The sequence below is a fragment of the Polistes canadensis genome, unplaced genomic scaffold, assembly GCF_001313835.1.
Source record: "Polistes canadensis isolate GaletaPanama2010 unplaced genomic scaffold, ASM131383v1 scaffold_103, whole genome shotgun sequence".
NCBI classification, from domain to species: domain Eukaryota; kingdom Metazoa; phylum Arthropoda; class Insecta; order Hymenoptera; family Vespidae; genus Polistes; species Polistes canadensis.
Genome location: NW_014569650.1, coordinates 94,931 through 112,926, shown reverse-complemented (window position 1 = coordinate 112,926; position 17,996 = coordinate 94,931). Strand labels below are relative to the sequence as shown.

The 17,996-nt window shown below is 35.9% G+C and overlaps 2 protein-coding genes across 5 annotated transcripts in view; both read right to left on the bottom strand.

Moving 5' to 3' along the window:
* The window catches only part of LOC106787513 (zinc finger protein jing homolog), a 72,928-nt gene extending 64,826 nt beyond the window's left edge, over positions 1-8,102 (bottom strand). Inside the window, exon 1 of the mRNA XM_014749919.1 lies at positions 6,129-8,102. Within this exon, the coding sequence (XP_014605405.1) occupies positions 6,129-7,585 (1,457 nt within the window). The 5' untranslated portion in view covers positions 7,586-8,102. The remainder of the gene's footprint in view (positions 1-6,128) is intronic.
* A 392-nt stretch (positions 8,103-8,494) lies between these two features.
* On the bottom strand, positions 8,495-17,955 carry LOC106787514 (bestrophin-4). Of its 4 annotated transcripts, none has more exons than XM_014749922.1 (11): positions 17,214-17,955; positions 14,668-15,118; positions 13,799-14,380; positions 11,737-12,057; positions 11,309-11,642; positions 10,996-11,220; positions 10,625-10,923; positions 10,535-10,561; positions 10,225-10,442; positions 9,883-10,156; positions 8,495-9,800 (listed from the first exon to the last, which is right to left on the bottom strand). In XM_014749922.1, exons 3-11 carry the CDS (start codon positions 13,867-13,869, stop codon positions 9,458-9,460), a joined length of 2,112 nt encoding a protein of 703 aa, XP_014605408.1. In that variant the 5' UTR covers positions 13,870-14,380; positions 14,668-15,118; positions 17,214-17,955; the 3' UTR covers positions 8,495-9,457. The 4 variants fall into 4 exon arrangements, with proteins under 4 accessions (XP_014605408.1, XP_014605407.1, XP_014605409.1 ...); XM_014749921.1 differs by having other exon boundaries at positions 17,392-17,955; XM_014749923.1 differs by lacking the exon at positions 17,214-17,955 and adding an exon at positions 15,956-15,977.
* Between the last annotated feature and the right edge of the window lie 41 nt (positions 17,956-17,996).

Below are 17,996 nucleotides of genomic sequence, written 5' to 3'. Positions count from 1 at the left end.
ATATATATTTATTTTTCTCCTTATCTCTTTCGATAAGAAAATATTCGTTTTAGCAACATTTTGCGCATACAAAAATACTTTCGTTTCTATCACATTAGTTTTTTTATTATCGAAGGTAAAGAATCTATTATTTTGTGTTAGAATAATTTTGTCAAGGGAAATACAATCTGTCCGAATTTAATTGTTTATTTTCTTATCGAGTCATAGTTATTTTATTTCGATAATTGTTATTTGATTTAGAGAAAGAGAGAAAGAGAGAGAGAGAGAGAAGTTCTCATATCACCCGGTATATGATCGTCGTCAAAGTTGGACGTTCACAATGCGTCTCCATAAATAAATCAGGTTATCGGCTTATCGACAGATTTCTGTTTGACTATTCCCGATGCTAGAATTTATACAATTCGCACGCACGTTCCCCATCGCGACACTTTGCCTTCTATTACATAAATCTAAATACGTAATGTTTCCTCCGTGTGTATGTATATAAAATAGTACTCCACAAGTAGATATAGATAATACAATATCAACGGAAAGAGGAATTCACGTTGATATTGTGTAATACAACATTTCATTTCTTCCTTCAATTTTCTTCCCTTCCAATTTTTATTATTCCCGATGAAATGATCTTTCTTTAAACAACCCCCCACCCTTATTTATTTTTGTCACAAATTAATAATTTATTATTCGCAACGCGTCGAGAGAATAACGTATAATTCATAAATTCGATAGGTACTTACTACTACTATGTCGTATTTTTCTGATGGATCACCGCTCATTAGGTGAAAAATGTGTTACACGTAATTGGCAATAAAAGAGTGTGTGTGAGAGAGAGAGAGAGATGATGCAACGATCGGATGAAAGAGAATCGAGTATCGAGAATAATATCTTTTCATGCTTCTCCCTTTTTAGTAGCGAAATAATACAATGGAACGAATTCTTATTCGATCGAAACTCGAAGGAAAGGAAAGGAAAGGAAAGAAGACGAAGAAAAAGAAAACAGTTTCTCGTTGATATCGAACGTCGATCAAATTGTAAATCGTTGTTGTTATTGTTGTTGTTGTTTTTATTGTTGTTACTGGTTTGGACTTTAATGGTTCTCTTTTCTGGTGTTGTAATGCAACCTTCGTTTCTATACAACACCGACGAAGTTATCGTGCGAAGGTGCAGCCTCTCTCTCCTCGCTAAAATGGAGCACCGTGACTATGATGAAAGATAGGATGAAAAGAATCAAATGAGAAAAAGAAAAAAACAAGAGTGAGAGAGAAAGAGAGAGAGAGAGAGAGAGAGATGTATTATCTCGGTGGTCCTTTTTCATCTTCTTCCTTTCACTAATTCGTCCAACGATCTCCACGGTGTTTTGCAAAAGGAGACTAAATTATTCGACATAGTTTTTCAACAAAGAAATGATGATATCATCTAGCAATACTTAGTTCAACCTAAAAACTGTTCTACAATATTTTTTAAATGAATATGAATGATTATAGTTTTGATCCCTCCTCGTTCGAAAAACGAAATCTGCTTTTTCAGACAAAAAAAATATATCGTTGAATGATTTATTGAAATTTGATCTAACGTGTTTAATTTATCAAAATGATTTCTAATCTGACGTTGAACAATAATCATCATTGATAATTAAAAAACGTGGTATACGCATACATAATTGCATAAACATTTCGGATAAGATTTTTTTTTTAAGAGAGGACAATATCTTCTCAATCGAAAGAAGACGAAAACGAAGAAGAAGAAGAAGATGAAGAAGAAGAAGAAAAAGTATAAGAAGTAAGCGGGGGCGATCTCGCGAGGCCTTCGCAAACCTCGTGGCCGTGGCCGTGAAAGTGAAATTCGTGAATGGAACGAGTGGAACAACCGGCGAAGCAAAGTGAAGGTAAAGGTTGCCGGTTTCTCTCTTTCTCTCTCTCATACATACACACACATATACACATATTTATACTCGAAACATCGTTCATGGTATCCTCGCACATCTACAAAAAAAAGAAAAAAAGAAACAGGAAAGAAAAAAGAAGAAAAAGAAAATGAAATACACGATAATTCCTGTACGAATAAATCAAGTTAACTTCAGTAATTTTCATTTTACGAGATAGACATAGATGCATTCATAGATTTATATAGGTAATGGTCAAAATGGTAAGCATTGATAATTAATAATTATAGCATAGAGCTATAAGCTTACAATTTGTGAGTTAACAATCGTGGAAAAGGTCAAAAGATAAAACAACGAACCTGACTGACTGACTTACTGGCTCGCCTACGTGTTACAACTAGAAATAGATTTACAAGTGAGTTAGAAAAATGTTTTATTGTCTATGGATTCATAAAATGAATCTTTCTTAACGAAATAGGCGGAGGCGAAGGTTTGCTCTTAAAGCTTTTTTTTCCCCCCATTGACTTTATTGCACTGGGATCTTTCTAATGATGTTGCAAGCCTTCTTTAGAAAGTTTAACATTACAAACACACACACACACACATATATCTTGAATATTTATTTCTTATAGATAGAAAAATTTGTTATAAAGTAAATTGGATAAAATCTTTACAATGGGGTGGTGGTTTCCACGCACGCTTTTAAGTACAAGGTATTTTTGTTTATTGTCAAATCTTTCGAAAATTTGTTCCTTAAGGATTATTTCGAGCGTATCCGAAGTGTTTATTACTCGTTAAAGAAACGTCCAAATGAATTGGACGCTTTTTAGGTGGAAAAAAAAAAGAAAAAATTAAACTCGGCGTGTCCAAATGAAAATACAAGAGTAACCATAGAAGAAGAAGAAGAAGAAGCTGCTTCTTTTTGAAAGAGGAAGAAGAAGAAAAGAGAGATGGCGACTGTCGGTCGACTCTTTGGGTCGATCGAACCAAGATGCGTCCGAGTCACGGTGGATGAACTTGCCTGAGATCCCTTCCACGCTCGTTAAAACAGATTCTCTCTTTTTATTATTCCTCCTTCCTTCCTTCCTTCCTTTCTTCCTTACTTTTTTCTTCTTATTCTTATCCTTTTCTTCAATATTAACACTCTTACATGCTCATCCACCCATCCACACGTTCGGAGTTACAAAAAAAAAAACCAAAACCATTGAATTTCGATTTGAAAATCTTTCCCCATACCTATGTGTGATGTGACTGATAAAAAATATTTTTCTGATATTCATCGTTCTAAATTTTCGAACGATTATATCTAAAATTATACTGCTCGTTGTTGGGGGGAGGGGTAGAGGGGGGAGAGGTGTTGGAATAAATGAATTAACGAACTCGAATTTGAAAACTTTTGGGATACGACAACCAACCAACCAAAATTGCAAAATCATTCGACGATTGAAAAATAATAACAAATCTAGCGGATTATTACTTTTGATGAATAAAAAAAGAAAAAGAAGAAACTGAGAGAGTTAGAGAGAAAAATATTCGGAGGGATTAACGAACTCTTAAACGATAAGCCGTCGTCGTTGCAGTATATCGAGTGTTCGATAAAAGAGGGTCGAAAAATAGCGACGGCCCTGGGCTTAAACGCAGCAGGAGCCCTCCTCCTCCTCCTCCTCCCCCTAACCCTCTTCTTCTTCTTCTTCTTCTTCTACGTCGACTCGCAGGCATGAAAATATTACGAAAAAGCCTTTAGGCTTTAGAATATATATATATATATATATATATATATACATATGCATACATCGATAATACAGAAGAATACATCGAACATCAGGATGATGATCTCGAAATGATTTTCTTTCGTGCGAATAAAAATGTTTTTCTTTTTTTTTGCACGAACATTTTGTTGTTCTCTCCCCGTTATTTAATTAGAAAAAATACTATTCTAAAAAATATAAATAATATCTAATATTATATAACAAAGAAAATCCTATATTTTTTTCTATTAATCATTCGTGCAGTTGGATTTTTTGGGTTTGTTAAATATGTTGAGATAAATCGTTTCGTAGAAAATTGGAAAAATGTTGTTCTAATGGATAATGAAAAATAAATCTAAACAAGAGAGGAGGTTCTTTCTATTTTTCGTATGCTGCTCATGCTCAGGTTTTATCTCTCCCTCTCTCTCTCTTTCTCGTCATGGTGCTTACGATCGCTGCATTAATCGTCGATGTCGTAATTCGGTAATACGAATAAACGTTGGCATGATCAAAACACACACAGAGAGACAGACATGGTATCTAAAAGAGAAAGAGAAAGAAATAGAGAAAGAGAGAGAACGTATCTCCTCTTTGATCAGAAGTCGTGATCGTTTGTGATGTAAGCAGAAGTGAGTCTCTCGATCGATGCAGGGAGTCTGAATAGAACTAAAACTTATATTATGTGTGTTAGAATAGAAAGTTAGTTGTGTTGCATGTGTGTATACATATATATGGTACGATGAAAACAAAGAAAAAAAAAACTGTTGTAAGTGTGTTAAAAAAAGATATACGTGTACATTTTACAAAATTGTTCTCTTATCCCTATTATGATTGAATGAAACATTTTCACGAATGCACGCGTGTAAGTTTCTCTCTCTCTTTCTCTCTGTCTCTCTTTTTCTATTTTCTATTCAGACACCTAGGAATAAAATATATATCGAAGAGATTTTTGTTTAAAGTCGAATTTACAATTCCTAAATAAAAGTGTGTGTTGTGTCTTCGCGTGTCGAGAGATTATAATCGTTTTGTAGTGAGAGCCGAGCCCTCTCCCCCTCCCCCCGACCCCCGAAGATTTTACTTATTCCAACGATTTTGCCTAGGAATTCTTTTTTTTGAAAAAGTTACGAGAGATATCTTTTCGTTATCTTCTCTTGGAATTGGTAAGAGGGAAAAAGATAGAATGAAAACAAGCTATATGTGAGATACGACGTGTTCCCTTGCCAAAATGTATACATTATGGTCGGTAAGAAAGAAAGATAGAAGGAAAGAAAAAAAAAGAAAAAAATAAATAAAGAAAGAAATAAAGAAAGACAAACATAAATACGTTGACCTCACGATAGGTTCTCTCTTCCAAGTAAAGATACAACTGGCAACGAGACGATACTCTCTTCAAGTAATATATATAATCCTATATACATTGGTTTCTTGGTATTGGAATAAACGATCCTTGCATGGAAAAAGTTAAGAGAACGGTTACTTGCGTATATCAAAAGGTAAAGAACCTGATAGCCAAGGTGTAGGGAATGAATAGAAATGAAATCCATGATAGAGAAAAATCGGTAGAAAAACTTGAACGAATCAGAATTTTTGTCTAGAATAAAAATGAATTATTTTAATATAAAAGATGTGAAGAAAAATTGATGATTGATGGAAAGATCGAAGTTTAGTATGCCAATAGAAAAGGGGAACCGTTAGGAGGAAGTTTTATCAATCGTTCTAATCTTTCTTTCCAACTCTAAGAAAGTAATATAAGAAGAAAAGATATTGGGATGGTTATTCGTAAACACCAAGTACTATTATGATGATGATGATGATGATGATGATGATGATGAAGAAGAAGAAGAAGAACAAAGGAACTAATAAATGCAAAGTTTGTCACGTTGTCGGTTGTTATCGCGTCACAGCGTACCAAGAGATGAACAGTAACAGTAACACTGGCATAGTTAAAGAGTCACAGTCAGCGTGGTTAGAAGAATTCTTATCTCGGTTAGAGAATCTTTACAACCTATTCCAAATGAAAATTACAGAATTACCGAAAACGAACCCACCTAAAAAACAAGAAGTTGAAAACAAGAACCCAATGAAAGAAGGAACCTAACGTTGAATCATCAACGACTAGTGGGGACATTTAAACGATTGAAATCTTTAAATGAAATACATTAAATGTGAATATATTTAAGTAGCAATCTAATGGATGTCTTTAGCGATGATACAAATTTCTAGACAGAGTTTATAGACATAACTCGTGTAAGTCTGGGTTGCATTGGGTCTTTGGACTGACTGGGAACATGGTACAACGACCCCTGGCGTAAGTTCGACGCTCGAGATGAGACATGCTCGCGAAATGACTTGTTACATTATGTAGAGAGAAGGAAGGAAATGAGGAAGAAGGGGAGGTCGGAGGGGAGGTGGAGGAAGAGAAGGAAGGGGCGGGATGGGATATAGAGGGGAGGTTTTCAAATAACATTTTGTGGGTTGCAGGAAAGAGCTGCGCTCACCTGTCGGAACTCTCGGAGCTGTCGTATCGATCGGCGCAACGCTTCTTGCCGCAAGGCCCAACGAGAGTCTCTTCGGCCATCCTGACCTGTCCCTTAAAGGGGCTGTCGTTGGACAAGGAGCCGGCGCAACTACTACTACTCTTGATGTTGCTCGCGCCGCCGGCAACGGAGCTGCCACTTCCGGTGGTGCTGGTGCTGGTGCTGCTGTTGCTGCTACTGCTGCTGTTGCCGGTGCTGGCAACGACGCCGTTCGCGATGCCGCTCGTTGTGACGGTTGTTGAAGAAGGGGAGGCAGGGGTGACGGTGACGGTTACGGTGTTAAGGGGAGGAGGATCGTTCGTGGTATCGTCTCCTCTTCTATCTTTCTCTTCGCTCCTCTTCTTTTTATCTTCCAGTTGTTGATGTTGATGTTGATGTTGTTGTTGCAACGGTTGCAACTGCTGCTGTTGCTGCTGCTGTTGTTGTTGCAGATATTGGATTTCCTTTTTCTTATTGTCATTGTTTTCCTCCCCATCAGATCTACCTTTTAAATTCGATTTGATTTGCTTTGCACCAACAACCGATTCCGACGGATCAACTGCAACGTCTACGACATCGGGTAATAATCGCGACCGTGTATTACCGAGCATAGTTGTTACCAACAAAGCACTAGCACTACCATTACCTACATGTCCACCAACACTGGCATTACTATTTCTATTATTATTATTATTACCAACACTACTGACACTTGTAACAATGCTGCCCTCCGTAGATTTTTTCAAGCCCAACCTAACTCTTCGTTTTTCTACTGGTTCCTGTTCCATATAGTCTTCTTCCTCTTCCTCATCTTCCTCATCACCGTCCTCTCCTTCCTCGTCGTCGTCTTCCTCGTCATCTTCGTCTTCTTCCTCGTAATAATCTTCCTCATCGTATAACAACACTTTGCTATGTTCCTTTCCTCGAATCGTGGATGCACAATTACCACCGACAACACCACCATCACTACCACCACCTTCACCACCACCAGCACCACTATTAAAATGATTACCAATTCCAACACCAACAGCACCTTCATTAGCAATCCTTTCCTGTTGTTTCTGTTGTTGTTGTTGTTGTTGATAGCGATAATGGTGATGTTTATGACGGTCATGATGGTAACGACGGGGCCGAGTGTCCACTTGGTTGTAATCGTCCTCGTCTTCGTCTTCGTCGTCATCATCGTCATCATCATCGTCATTGTCATCGTCATCATCGTCGAATGCACCAGTGGTGGGATCCCCATGAATAACATTCCGTCTAGCAAGAACGTCCTGGCCCCTGTTGAAAGAGGAGGACGGCGTCGCGGCCGCGGCCGCCGCCGCCGCATTGGCTAGCAACGAGCTCGACGAAGAAGCGTCCTGTCGTTTGTGTCGTTCTTTCGAAAGAATCCGAACATCAACAGCAGAGGCCTCTTCTGCGGACGGACCGTCTGCCATCTTGCCAAGGAACGCACTACTGTTTTCTTGGCAGTGGCCCTCCTCCAACCTCCCCACTTATACACTGTTACTCCTTCTACTACTACTATGCTCAAATCTATCTCTCGCGGTCGTTGTGCACTCTTCTTTTTCGACTCCACCTTCTCCTCTTCCACCGCCTCCTCCTGCACCTTCCTATTCTTCTTCCTCCTGTTGGCTTCTTTTTCCTCTTCTTCTATTCGTGCTCTTGTAGCAACACTTGCACTCATTCACTCACTCTTCTCTATCTCTCACTCTCTCCGCGCGACACACTCAGGGTCCTTTTCTTTCTCTCTTATCTTTTGTCATACACAATCCTCCTACTTGGTCGTCCAACGAGCACGAGCACGAGCACGGGCCGCGGCACCGCGCGGTAAACTCTTTTCTACCCGCCCGGCGCACGTCTCGATCGACCCCTCGAATACCTCGCGTGTACGAAACCGCCGCCACCTCACGCCGACGGCAACCCACTGATCAACCCCCACTACGGGTACTGCCGCCGAGCCGCCACCGAGACCAAACCCGAACTTTGTCGAAAATTAACGACATTTCTCGAGTTACCGCAGTGACATCTACCAGCGATTGCAGCGCTTTTTTTGTCATCTTGGCAATTGTCAACTTTTATACTTACTGACGTCTACCCTTAATTCTTTTGTTTTCTACTACTATTGGGGTACGATAGGATTGATTTAAACAGAAATCTATCAACCCTCTAAATGACACAAGTTGGCTAAAACACGCTACAAGAATTTCAATTGCATAGTCGAAAATGTAAGTTAAGTCATTTATTCGATTTCAAATCATCTTAGGGTTGGTAACTTTCTGCGCAACTCGACCCAATTCAACACGTCAAACGTATTTCTACTATTAAATAGAGAAAAAATAGTCATGTTCATTCGTCATTTTACTACTTTATTTAATACTGAAAAAGGATAAGTATTTTCTTTTTGGTAGCACCAGACAGAATACAAACGACCATCCCTCTGGCCTTACTTTCTTTGGAATGTTCATACCTAACGTTTGTCTTATCCTTAAAGTCGAGGGAAAGGATTTTCTCTTGAAATTGTAAAAAACATCATATGAAATACAGCATATGTATAAGCGTTAGCATCGTCTCCGTTTCAAATAGGCCATAACGCGGTGTTTCAATGATACGGAAAATATCAAATGCACCTTTTGTCAGAGTATTTCCTGTGCCCAATTTAACCCTAGGCACGTTATAGGCACTTTCCAATCTAAATTGACGAGATATTTTGTAATTCGTTTGTTGTGCGTTCAAATGAAAATGAAATAAAGTTAAAAGAAATATAATAACGGGAACAAAAATATAACAATGTCGTGTAAATTCGATAGATATTATTGCTCGTTATAGAAAATTATCCTTAAGTGTCCATTGAGATAAATAGGAAAACACGAACGTATAAAAATAAGTCACAAGTCGGCACCGATTGTTCTTAATTATTGTCGTCCTATAATATATGTGAAAAATCATTTCCAATAATTTGAATGGTGTATGTACACGTTTAAGTATATGTAGATCAATGCACAGCCATGATATTAGCCAAATGAAAAAAGCTACTAGATTTATTGTTAAGTAGCTCTAATACGCCTATCTGAAAGCCTATCTGAAAGTCTATCATCTGAAGCCTATAGAAGAAAAATTTCAAATCTACGTATTTTGTCTTTTTATCGGAATGTTAATTAAAAAACTTCTTGTCCATCTTTCTTCATTTCTGTCCCACCGTACTTTCGTTTACCATAGTAACTGGCACATTATATAGCATTTAATAAAATAACTTACACTTTATCACAAATAACACACGAAATTGATATAAAAACTAATATAGGGTTCACCTAAACCCTAGTAATATTGTTCCCCTCCTTGTCGTCGGAACTTTTCGGTACCAATGACATTCTCGATGCGTCTGCTAATTCTGTTAACAATAATAATTCGTTCTCCGTTAAGTTCCTAGCCTCGGATGGAATAATACTAGTATGACCACTGACACTTCGAGCTAGTCTTCTGAATGCTTTTTCCCGCCTCTGATTTTCTCTTTCTACTTTTAATTTGGTGAACTCGTCGTCCGAACTACTGTTCGCCGAGCATATTGAACTTCTAGGACTGATGATGCCATCCCCAGTCGTGGTACTCTGATAACTCCTCGAAGGTTCATAGCTTATGCTTGATCTCTCTCTCCTAAAATCAGCAACGAATCCAAAACTCAGCGAAAAAAGGACAAATCGTAATGGAGCGTGATTGATAAATGAACAATATTGACCTAGCAATAGGAGGATTGCCATTCTCAAAATCATGACCAATTCCACTGGTACCAGGAGCAGGTGGATAAGCAGTAGCCGGTGCACTGTTTGAAATGACGTCTCTGTTTCTAGACTGATTGACATCAGGAACGTCAACCGGTGCACTAGGTGGAGGAGGTCCTTGTGGAAAAATAGTTTGAACGTGGGGCCTATTTTCTGCTCTCATCGATGTCATCGTCATCTGTTCGTCGACTTCTTCGATGACTCCGAACCTGGCCGAGCCACCAGTATCACCTGAATTGCATTAAATCGATTATAAGGAAAATGGTATGCAACATTATCGACGATAAAATCAATCTTACCCATGACTCTAGGTTGCAATGATACTGCAGAACTGGAATTAGGAATTCTCCCAGGTGTTTTGGAACCGCTGGCGGAACTATCAGTTCTGTCTACGTTACTGAACAATCTCTTCAACATACTGGTAACACTGTTGACCCTGGTCAGCGAACCACCCAGATTACTTGGCGTTGATCCACTGCTAAAAGTACGGTCACGATTACTCACTCTGCTGGCACTTCTGAAAAGAATAAACGTCCATCGTTAATGCCGTTATGTCCTCTTCCGTGGTATGACTCATAGATATAACTTCCGACTGACTAACTTTATTACCTTGGCATTTTAGCAGTGGTAATACTTCTGTTAGCGTTCAAAGTTATTTGATTAGAAATTGTACGAAAGTACTTTTAAAACATTGATTACCTGGACAATTTCCCATCGGCAATAAAGTGTATACCAGAAGCAGCGTCGTCGGCAATCTCGTGTGAAAATTTTTGTTGAAAATCCGGTGCCATCTCATCGATCCTAACCGACGATGGTTGAAGTTCCTGCTGTGCTGCTGACAATTGTATACCAGCTGTAGACGGTTGAGGATGTTCCTCGCGGAATGGTTGGGATGCCGCAGTGTATGGTAGCTCGGTTGGAAATATTTCATCCCAGTACTGATCGCGTATCAATTCAGGATGTTCGTGATGCATCTCATCAACGATCAGATAACTCACCTTCGAAGGAAATATATCGTACGTGTAACAAACATCTTGTTAAAATATAATAACAACGATCATTGTTCTTACTTGTAAGTTACGATCGATGATCCAATTAACTTCAAAATCATCGTCGTCCTCGCCGAAAGGATTGATCAAAGTTTCAGCGACCTTGAGCCAGCCCATATAAAAGAAAAACTGCAGTGTCGTGAAAACGGGAAAGTACACGTCAATGGTCGATGCATTTGAAGTTTGGATCCATTGTCTGCCCATGACACTGGTCAAGAAATACGTGTAAACGGCCAACGTAACGACCTATCAATGATAATATTTTCTCTGATATGAAATAAATAATCACTTTGTATATAATATTATCGTCAGTAATATCTCAATTTATTATTACCTGAGTATAAACCAAAGGAACGCTGATGGTGTCATAATGTATCAGATTACCACACATACCACGAAATTTATTGAGCTCGTCGATGAGAGTCTTGACAGCAAAATCATCACGAATCCTACCTTCTTTTCTGGCTCTTGTAACAATACTTGAAGCCCATACTATGGGTAACCAATGTTTGCTGGGTTTAGGAAATTTATCGTTTAAACCTTGAAATACTGAAAGTTCGTTTTCTAAAAGTAATCCTGTATCGACTAAATGTTCCAACGTTGGGAAACGTTTTTTGACCCTTGGCGACACGTTGGCCAATACCAAAGTCAAACAAACGCAAACGTATCTGTAAAAGGAAAAAAATTAAAAAGTAAGTCAAATAGAGAATTGGATTAAAAATAAATGGAAAACAATCGATCTGAAATATTTAGGGCTATCACCTGACTATAGTACGACGCATTAATCGACCTCTTTCGTCGTTACCGTGTATAGTTGCTGATACAAATACTGCAATAGAATCTGGCCAAGGTATCACCATATATTGATTCCACCATCTTGTCATAACTATACTAACGTAAAATCCCAACACGAATGACAACGGTATTAAATCGCTGTACTGGTTGCAATAACCTACTATAGCTTCAAATATTTTCTTCTGATCGTCATCCAGTATCAATCGGTAGATACTTGATAAGGAATAATAAATGAATAGAAATAGGGCTAAATCTATCCATACCAACTTGTATATACTTGCTCTCCATCTAAAGAAAATAAAAATCAATGAAACGCGAGGACTAGGGTTTTCCTTCACCTAATTGTAAGAAATATTATATATATATATATACAGAGTGCATCATTTTAAACTATAACAATTTAATATTTCCAATTGTTTGTTATACTTTTCCAAATGAGACACCCTATACGTATTTCCTCAATACAACTACGAACTTGGGATCAAGCTAATTGTAAAATCGTTTAAATCGATAATAGATAAAAGTAATATTTTCTAGAGATTGAAAAAATTAAAATCGCATTTGCGATTATTATCTCACACACAATCATGTTCGATAATTTGAAGTATATTATATCTTATCGTCGTGGAAAGAGAAAGGAAAAGAGAAAAGAAACGGTTAATCAATCTTTACCGAAAAAAGAAAAATGTCGTCGTATCGGTTTTGTTTGAGATGCAATTAATTTCATAAATTGTAATGGTGTTGCAAACTCTTATAACGAATCGTTTAAGTTACAAAAATTCTTCTATCGTCGAATAAAGGAAAAATAAGAAGAAAATTATTTATCAATGATCGTTCCTAGGAATCTGCGATAATATATTTGCACTAGCATGACAGAAATTTCTAACTATTTAGTTAATCATACTTGAGACTATTTTGCGAAACAGAAATACGAGCTATATAATTTAACATATGCACACATACACACACATATATACACAATAGTTATCTATGTATATGCATTTGTACGCGTGCGCTGTCGTATGAATGGTTTCTATGCAATTTTTCTATTAAATTGGATACAGAAATATATTCGTAATAACTTGTCACCGTGATGTAATTGGAACAATATTTCAGTCACGCGTGTCCCTGTCGTTTTTACAGTTTTTCTTGAAATTCGAAACAATTTTATATGATAAGTATCATCATCCACGTACACGTAGTACGCACGCAAGCAAAAAAAAACATGCTCGTCATGTTAGAATAAGTAAATATATTGCATATGTATATATTTCATCCTTATCATACTAGTTTAACATATAATAGGCATTTTTTGGATCGAACAGGCGTGTATGAAATCTAGGTCATCAGGGCCGTATTTATACTTATGGATGCCCTTGCTGCAATTACGCGAGACCTCTCTCTCTCAAAAGAAAAAAATCTATTTCGATAAAAAAAGACTCGTAGATCAATGATCTAACGTTCATTAAAATTCTAAAGATGATTTTACTTTGGAAATACGACTGACAAGGTACTATTGTCTTTCGGAGTTACGACCATACAAAATACGATAGACAATCTCTCTTTCTTATGCTGTATATTGTTTTTTTTTTTTCCTATTTTATTATTATTATTAGTATTATTTTTTTTTCTATTATCCTTTCTCTCTCTTTCATTTACGTAAAAATCGTGATTTAACTACGACAGACAATACAATGGGCTTTTTGTTTTATCATGATTTAAGAGATAAGTTAGAATGATGTTTTAACGCTCGTTAAAATTAATATCATTGTGTAATAGCCATGAAATTAATTATCATAACTCTTACGAACTTGCGGATGAGCAAGGAGTACTTAGAAATTCGTGTGATGTAAAATCTCGTGACATGATTTTCTAACTATATATACGTATAACGGATTAATCCTAATTCTGATTATTTCTTCAAATATAATAAATGACAAACTAGTTTAATGTAATACCGCGCGTGATTGAATTAATCTTATTTAGTTTATCATGAAAATTGTAATAATATTGAAATGATTAATAATACCTGAGTAATAATTTAAGAAAACATCCAAGACCACGACAGGTAGCAACCTCGGCAGTATAAGTGACCGTCATTTCTCTGATCACTGGAGTTCACAAAGGATTGACCTTGATCGGTGGAAAGGATTTCTTACATCTCCTTTTTAATAAAATGCACCTTCCTTCTTTCCTTTTATTTATTTCTTTTTTTCTTTCTCCCTTCCTTATGTCTTTTTTTTATATCTTCTTCTTCTTCTTCTTCTTCCTCTTCCTCTTCCTCTTGCATAAATTTCTTACGTGTACGTTCAATTAGCCTGAGGCGTACTCATCTTCGTTTTAAAAAGAAAGAAAAAAAAGTCTCGTTACGATGAAGACAGCCGAGAAAAGTATGAAGGTCGCATCGACGATTCAACTGCATCAGTTATTCTGTCACCACTGGGGATTATATAATTCGATTTAATTCATTCGTTTATACTAACATAAGTGAAAATCATCCAATCGATTGAAACATCGTCTTTTACTATTATTTCCACATTCGATTAATTAAACTACAATTATTATTTCTTTTTTTTTTCTAAATCCAATAAAAAAATCACATGGATGTGTCCTGAAAAAAGAAAAAAAGACAAATATGTATATACGCGCAAAAAACAAATTGGTAAATTTAATGCAAAATGTATAATCTTAACAAATTAATTATTATAACTAACAATATCGATTGCGAGAAGAAGAAAAAAAAAATAACGTCAGTAATCCACGTGGATTTGCGTTCCGAAAAGAAATTCGATCAAAAAAACTTGCGAATCTAATTTTGTTGTTGTCTTAACACATTTACAATTAATATTAAAAGAAAAAATTAATTCTAAATTTGAAAAGAATATTATAAATGTTTACCTTTTGTTAATTATTTGTGTAATTCGGGAACGATTGGAAGAAGACGAAATGAGAAAATTGTCAAAATCTTTTCGACTTCTTCGACTTTTTTCGGCAATATGATATCTGTCTTATTAAAATCTTATGACAATGAATAAAATGAAAACACGATTTGATCATGATTCCTTTCTTACGATAAACTTAATAAAACATTCTTCTTTCCCTTGTGTCAAATGATGATCAAAGAAAACAACATAATCTGATAGATGTTCATTCATTCCACTTGTGGTAAGGGAAAACTGCAACGTTGTTGTCCAATGATTCATCAAAGGAATAATACGTGTTCAATGTTCGTTCATTAATCGAATGTCAATGTTCGTTCCTTGCAATGCACTCCCTCTCTTTTCCCCCCCACAATCAAGTTTTTTATTCCAACAGGAAATTAAGATTATAGTCGTTTCCTTTTTATATCCTGCAAAAAAATGATTCTACAAAGCTCGAGCTAATAAAACAATCAACTACAACGATGAATAATAAATAAATAATAAAATTGAACGAACAAGCAACAGTCAACTAAATTTCCCACGAAACTCTCGATTAACATTAATTTTTGTTTTCTCTCAATCCTCGCGCACATTCTTCCCGATGAATAATAAAAAATAATGAAAAAAAAGTGTCACACGAAACACATTTATTCGAAGAATTATTTAATCTTCCAACACTCATCCATTATTCCACCCCACCCAAGCCTACTTTTTCTCTCTTATCGATAAGTTTACTCTCGTTTATCAAGTAACACACTCACGCTAAACTTGTAAAAGGTTAAAAAGTTATATATCAAACAATCCGAATAAAAAGAAATTTTGTAAATGAAATTGTCGACGTATAAACGAAATAAAAAGTGATAGAGAACAAACTGATGGTACTTTAACTCGTATATATCCTACGATGACAGAAAGATGACAGAAATAATCTTGAAAATATTATCCTGTCATATGCTTTTGATAATTCACGTTGTTATTATCTAATACGATTTCTTTTTCTGCCTTTTTTTTTCTTTTTTTCTTATCTCGTGAATGCGAGAGCGTGAACAACTGTTATCGAAAGTATTACAAATGTGATTTGATTAAAAAAAAAAAAACCAGAAAAATTTGGTAATAATAATAATAATAATAATTATTGTCAAAGATAATATAATAGAAGAAATAAGGTCGTGTGTCTTGTTCTCAGTTTAAGCTTTAGTTTAACTTATAAATAGTCCTTAGCAAATGCTATCTCGTAATTACTACACTGATATAGGTACACTTACTCTTCCTCTTATAAATGTAATGTATGTATGTATGACTGTGTTACTACCGGTCGTATATATATATATATATATCCAACACACGTGACAAAATTGTTGAAATAATCCTGTGTTCAGAGTCACGGCGACTATCAGTCTCGATCGATCGTCTGACTAACCGGGAACACTCCTTCCTCAGTTTCTACTGTTAATCAGGATCTTTTTTCGAAATATATATATCTAACTATCTATACATACATGCATACATATATAAACGTTCATGGTATTATTTGAACAAATGTTCTTTAGCCGAGGTCTAATTGTAAGGATGAAGAAACTCACTCGCACAGTGCTTGACACTCGAGACATATATTTCTCTCTCTCTCTCTTTTTCTGCTACTCAAATATAGCATTTGGCACTTAGCATGAACGTGTCTTTCGTAAATATGAATAACATGTGACTTCGATATGCAAATATAATAAATCGAGATAAAAAGAAAAAGAAATGTAAAAAGGAGTACTCTAGTTTATCAGCTTTATTATTATTCTATTAATCTAATTTTTGTTTTCCTATGCTAACGTAAAAACGATTCAGTTTTGATATTACCTCCCCCTTACACCCCACTAAATGATTTTCATCTTTCTATGTCTTATAAAACGTTAACGTTGTGCGTTGTTCGTACATTTTTAGAAATGCGTTCGAAAAAATGATTCTTATCCGTTTAATGCACAAACAATATTTGCTGATTCATGTGCGGACTGTTAACTAATCGTTCTAATCTTGTTACGCATAGAAAAATATAAAAAAGCAAAAGTAAAAAATACCGATAGCTCGTTAAAAAAGAAAGAAAAAATAATACATTTCTACTACTAGTTGGCAAATTCGTGTTGTTTTGCGAAAGAATAATTCCGATACCGGTGTGGTAATGCGGAAAAAACAAAATTTATAAGATAATATAATTGAACGTTCATTAAAAAAGAATTTCCACGGAGGATCTTGTCCTTCCTACATACAGAAATAAATAGGGGAATGACTAACTCGTTTGTTTAAAAGAAGAAAAAAAAATAAAATAGAAAAGAAAAAAAGCCAAATTCCTGAATACGAAATTCAGACAGAATTCTCGAAGAAGATTTCCGATAGTAACAGGACAAAGAAGTAGCACTCGAGAAAACAGGCAACACTTAAGAAAAATAACCGATAGATCCTTCCTTAAAAACTCTGATATATTGAGCCATGTGTAAACTTAAATCGTAGAGAAAAAATGTGAAAACAACACCACACCTGCACGCGAACTACGAAACAATAATTGTTTTATTCACTAATATATTTATTCATTTTCGAAACAACGCTCGAAACAAAAATATTACTCGACTGTTTAGCCGCATTTAAACCCAACACGTATATATATATGCACACACAAACACACACACGAGTTAACAATATATATGTAAGTGTGTACCTCAGTAGGAGATAGTCTCTCCTTTCTAAATAGCCAAGGCATACTGAAGTCCAACATCGAAGATAGTTGCAGCAGCGACAGCAACGGCACGCCAAAAGGAAACCCCACCCACCCCTTTTCCTCAACCAACCAATTCCATCCCTACCACGATTTATTTCCGCATGATACAGTGGTTCTCAATGAATATATTCCAACAACGTTTGTCCTATTCGCTTTTGTATTTCTCAGAAACAGCCCCTCATAAATTTCTTATTGTTCTTCACTCTTTTTCTTTTTTTTTTTGTTTGGATTGGAACGACAGGATTTTCCGTAAAACAGGGAGCGAAAACAAAAAGAAAGATCAAGATTTTATTCAGAGGAACGTATTTTGGTATTTATGTCTCTTTTCCATATCCAAGATCTCTCCACCATCTTGAATTTTACAATTTTTATCAAAATACTATGCCAGTGGCACGTGCACATTATATTTCTCGGCAACATAAAATAGTTCACAATTCTTTTTTTTTTATTTTTCTTCATTCTCAATATTATAATAAATGATAAAACATTACTTTTTTTTTGTTTTTGTTTATCTTTCTTTCTTCTATATACACTCACGTAACATA

Coding starts and splice junctions, on each gene's coding strand:
- LOC106787514 (XM_014749922.1), bottom strand. CDS start 13,869: ATGACGGTCACTTATACTGCCGAGGTTGCTACCTGTCGTGGTCTTGGA. Junction 12,058..13,798: donor TTTCTTAAATTATTACTCAG/GTATTATTAATC, acceptor TATTTTCTTTAG/ATGGAGAGCAAGTATATACA. Junction 10,443..10,534: donor ACCACTGCTAAAATGCCAAG/GTAATAAAGTTA, acceptor TATTCTTTTCAG/AAGTGCCAGCAGAGTGAGTA.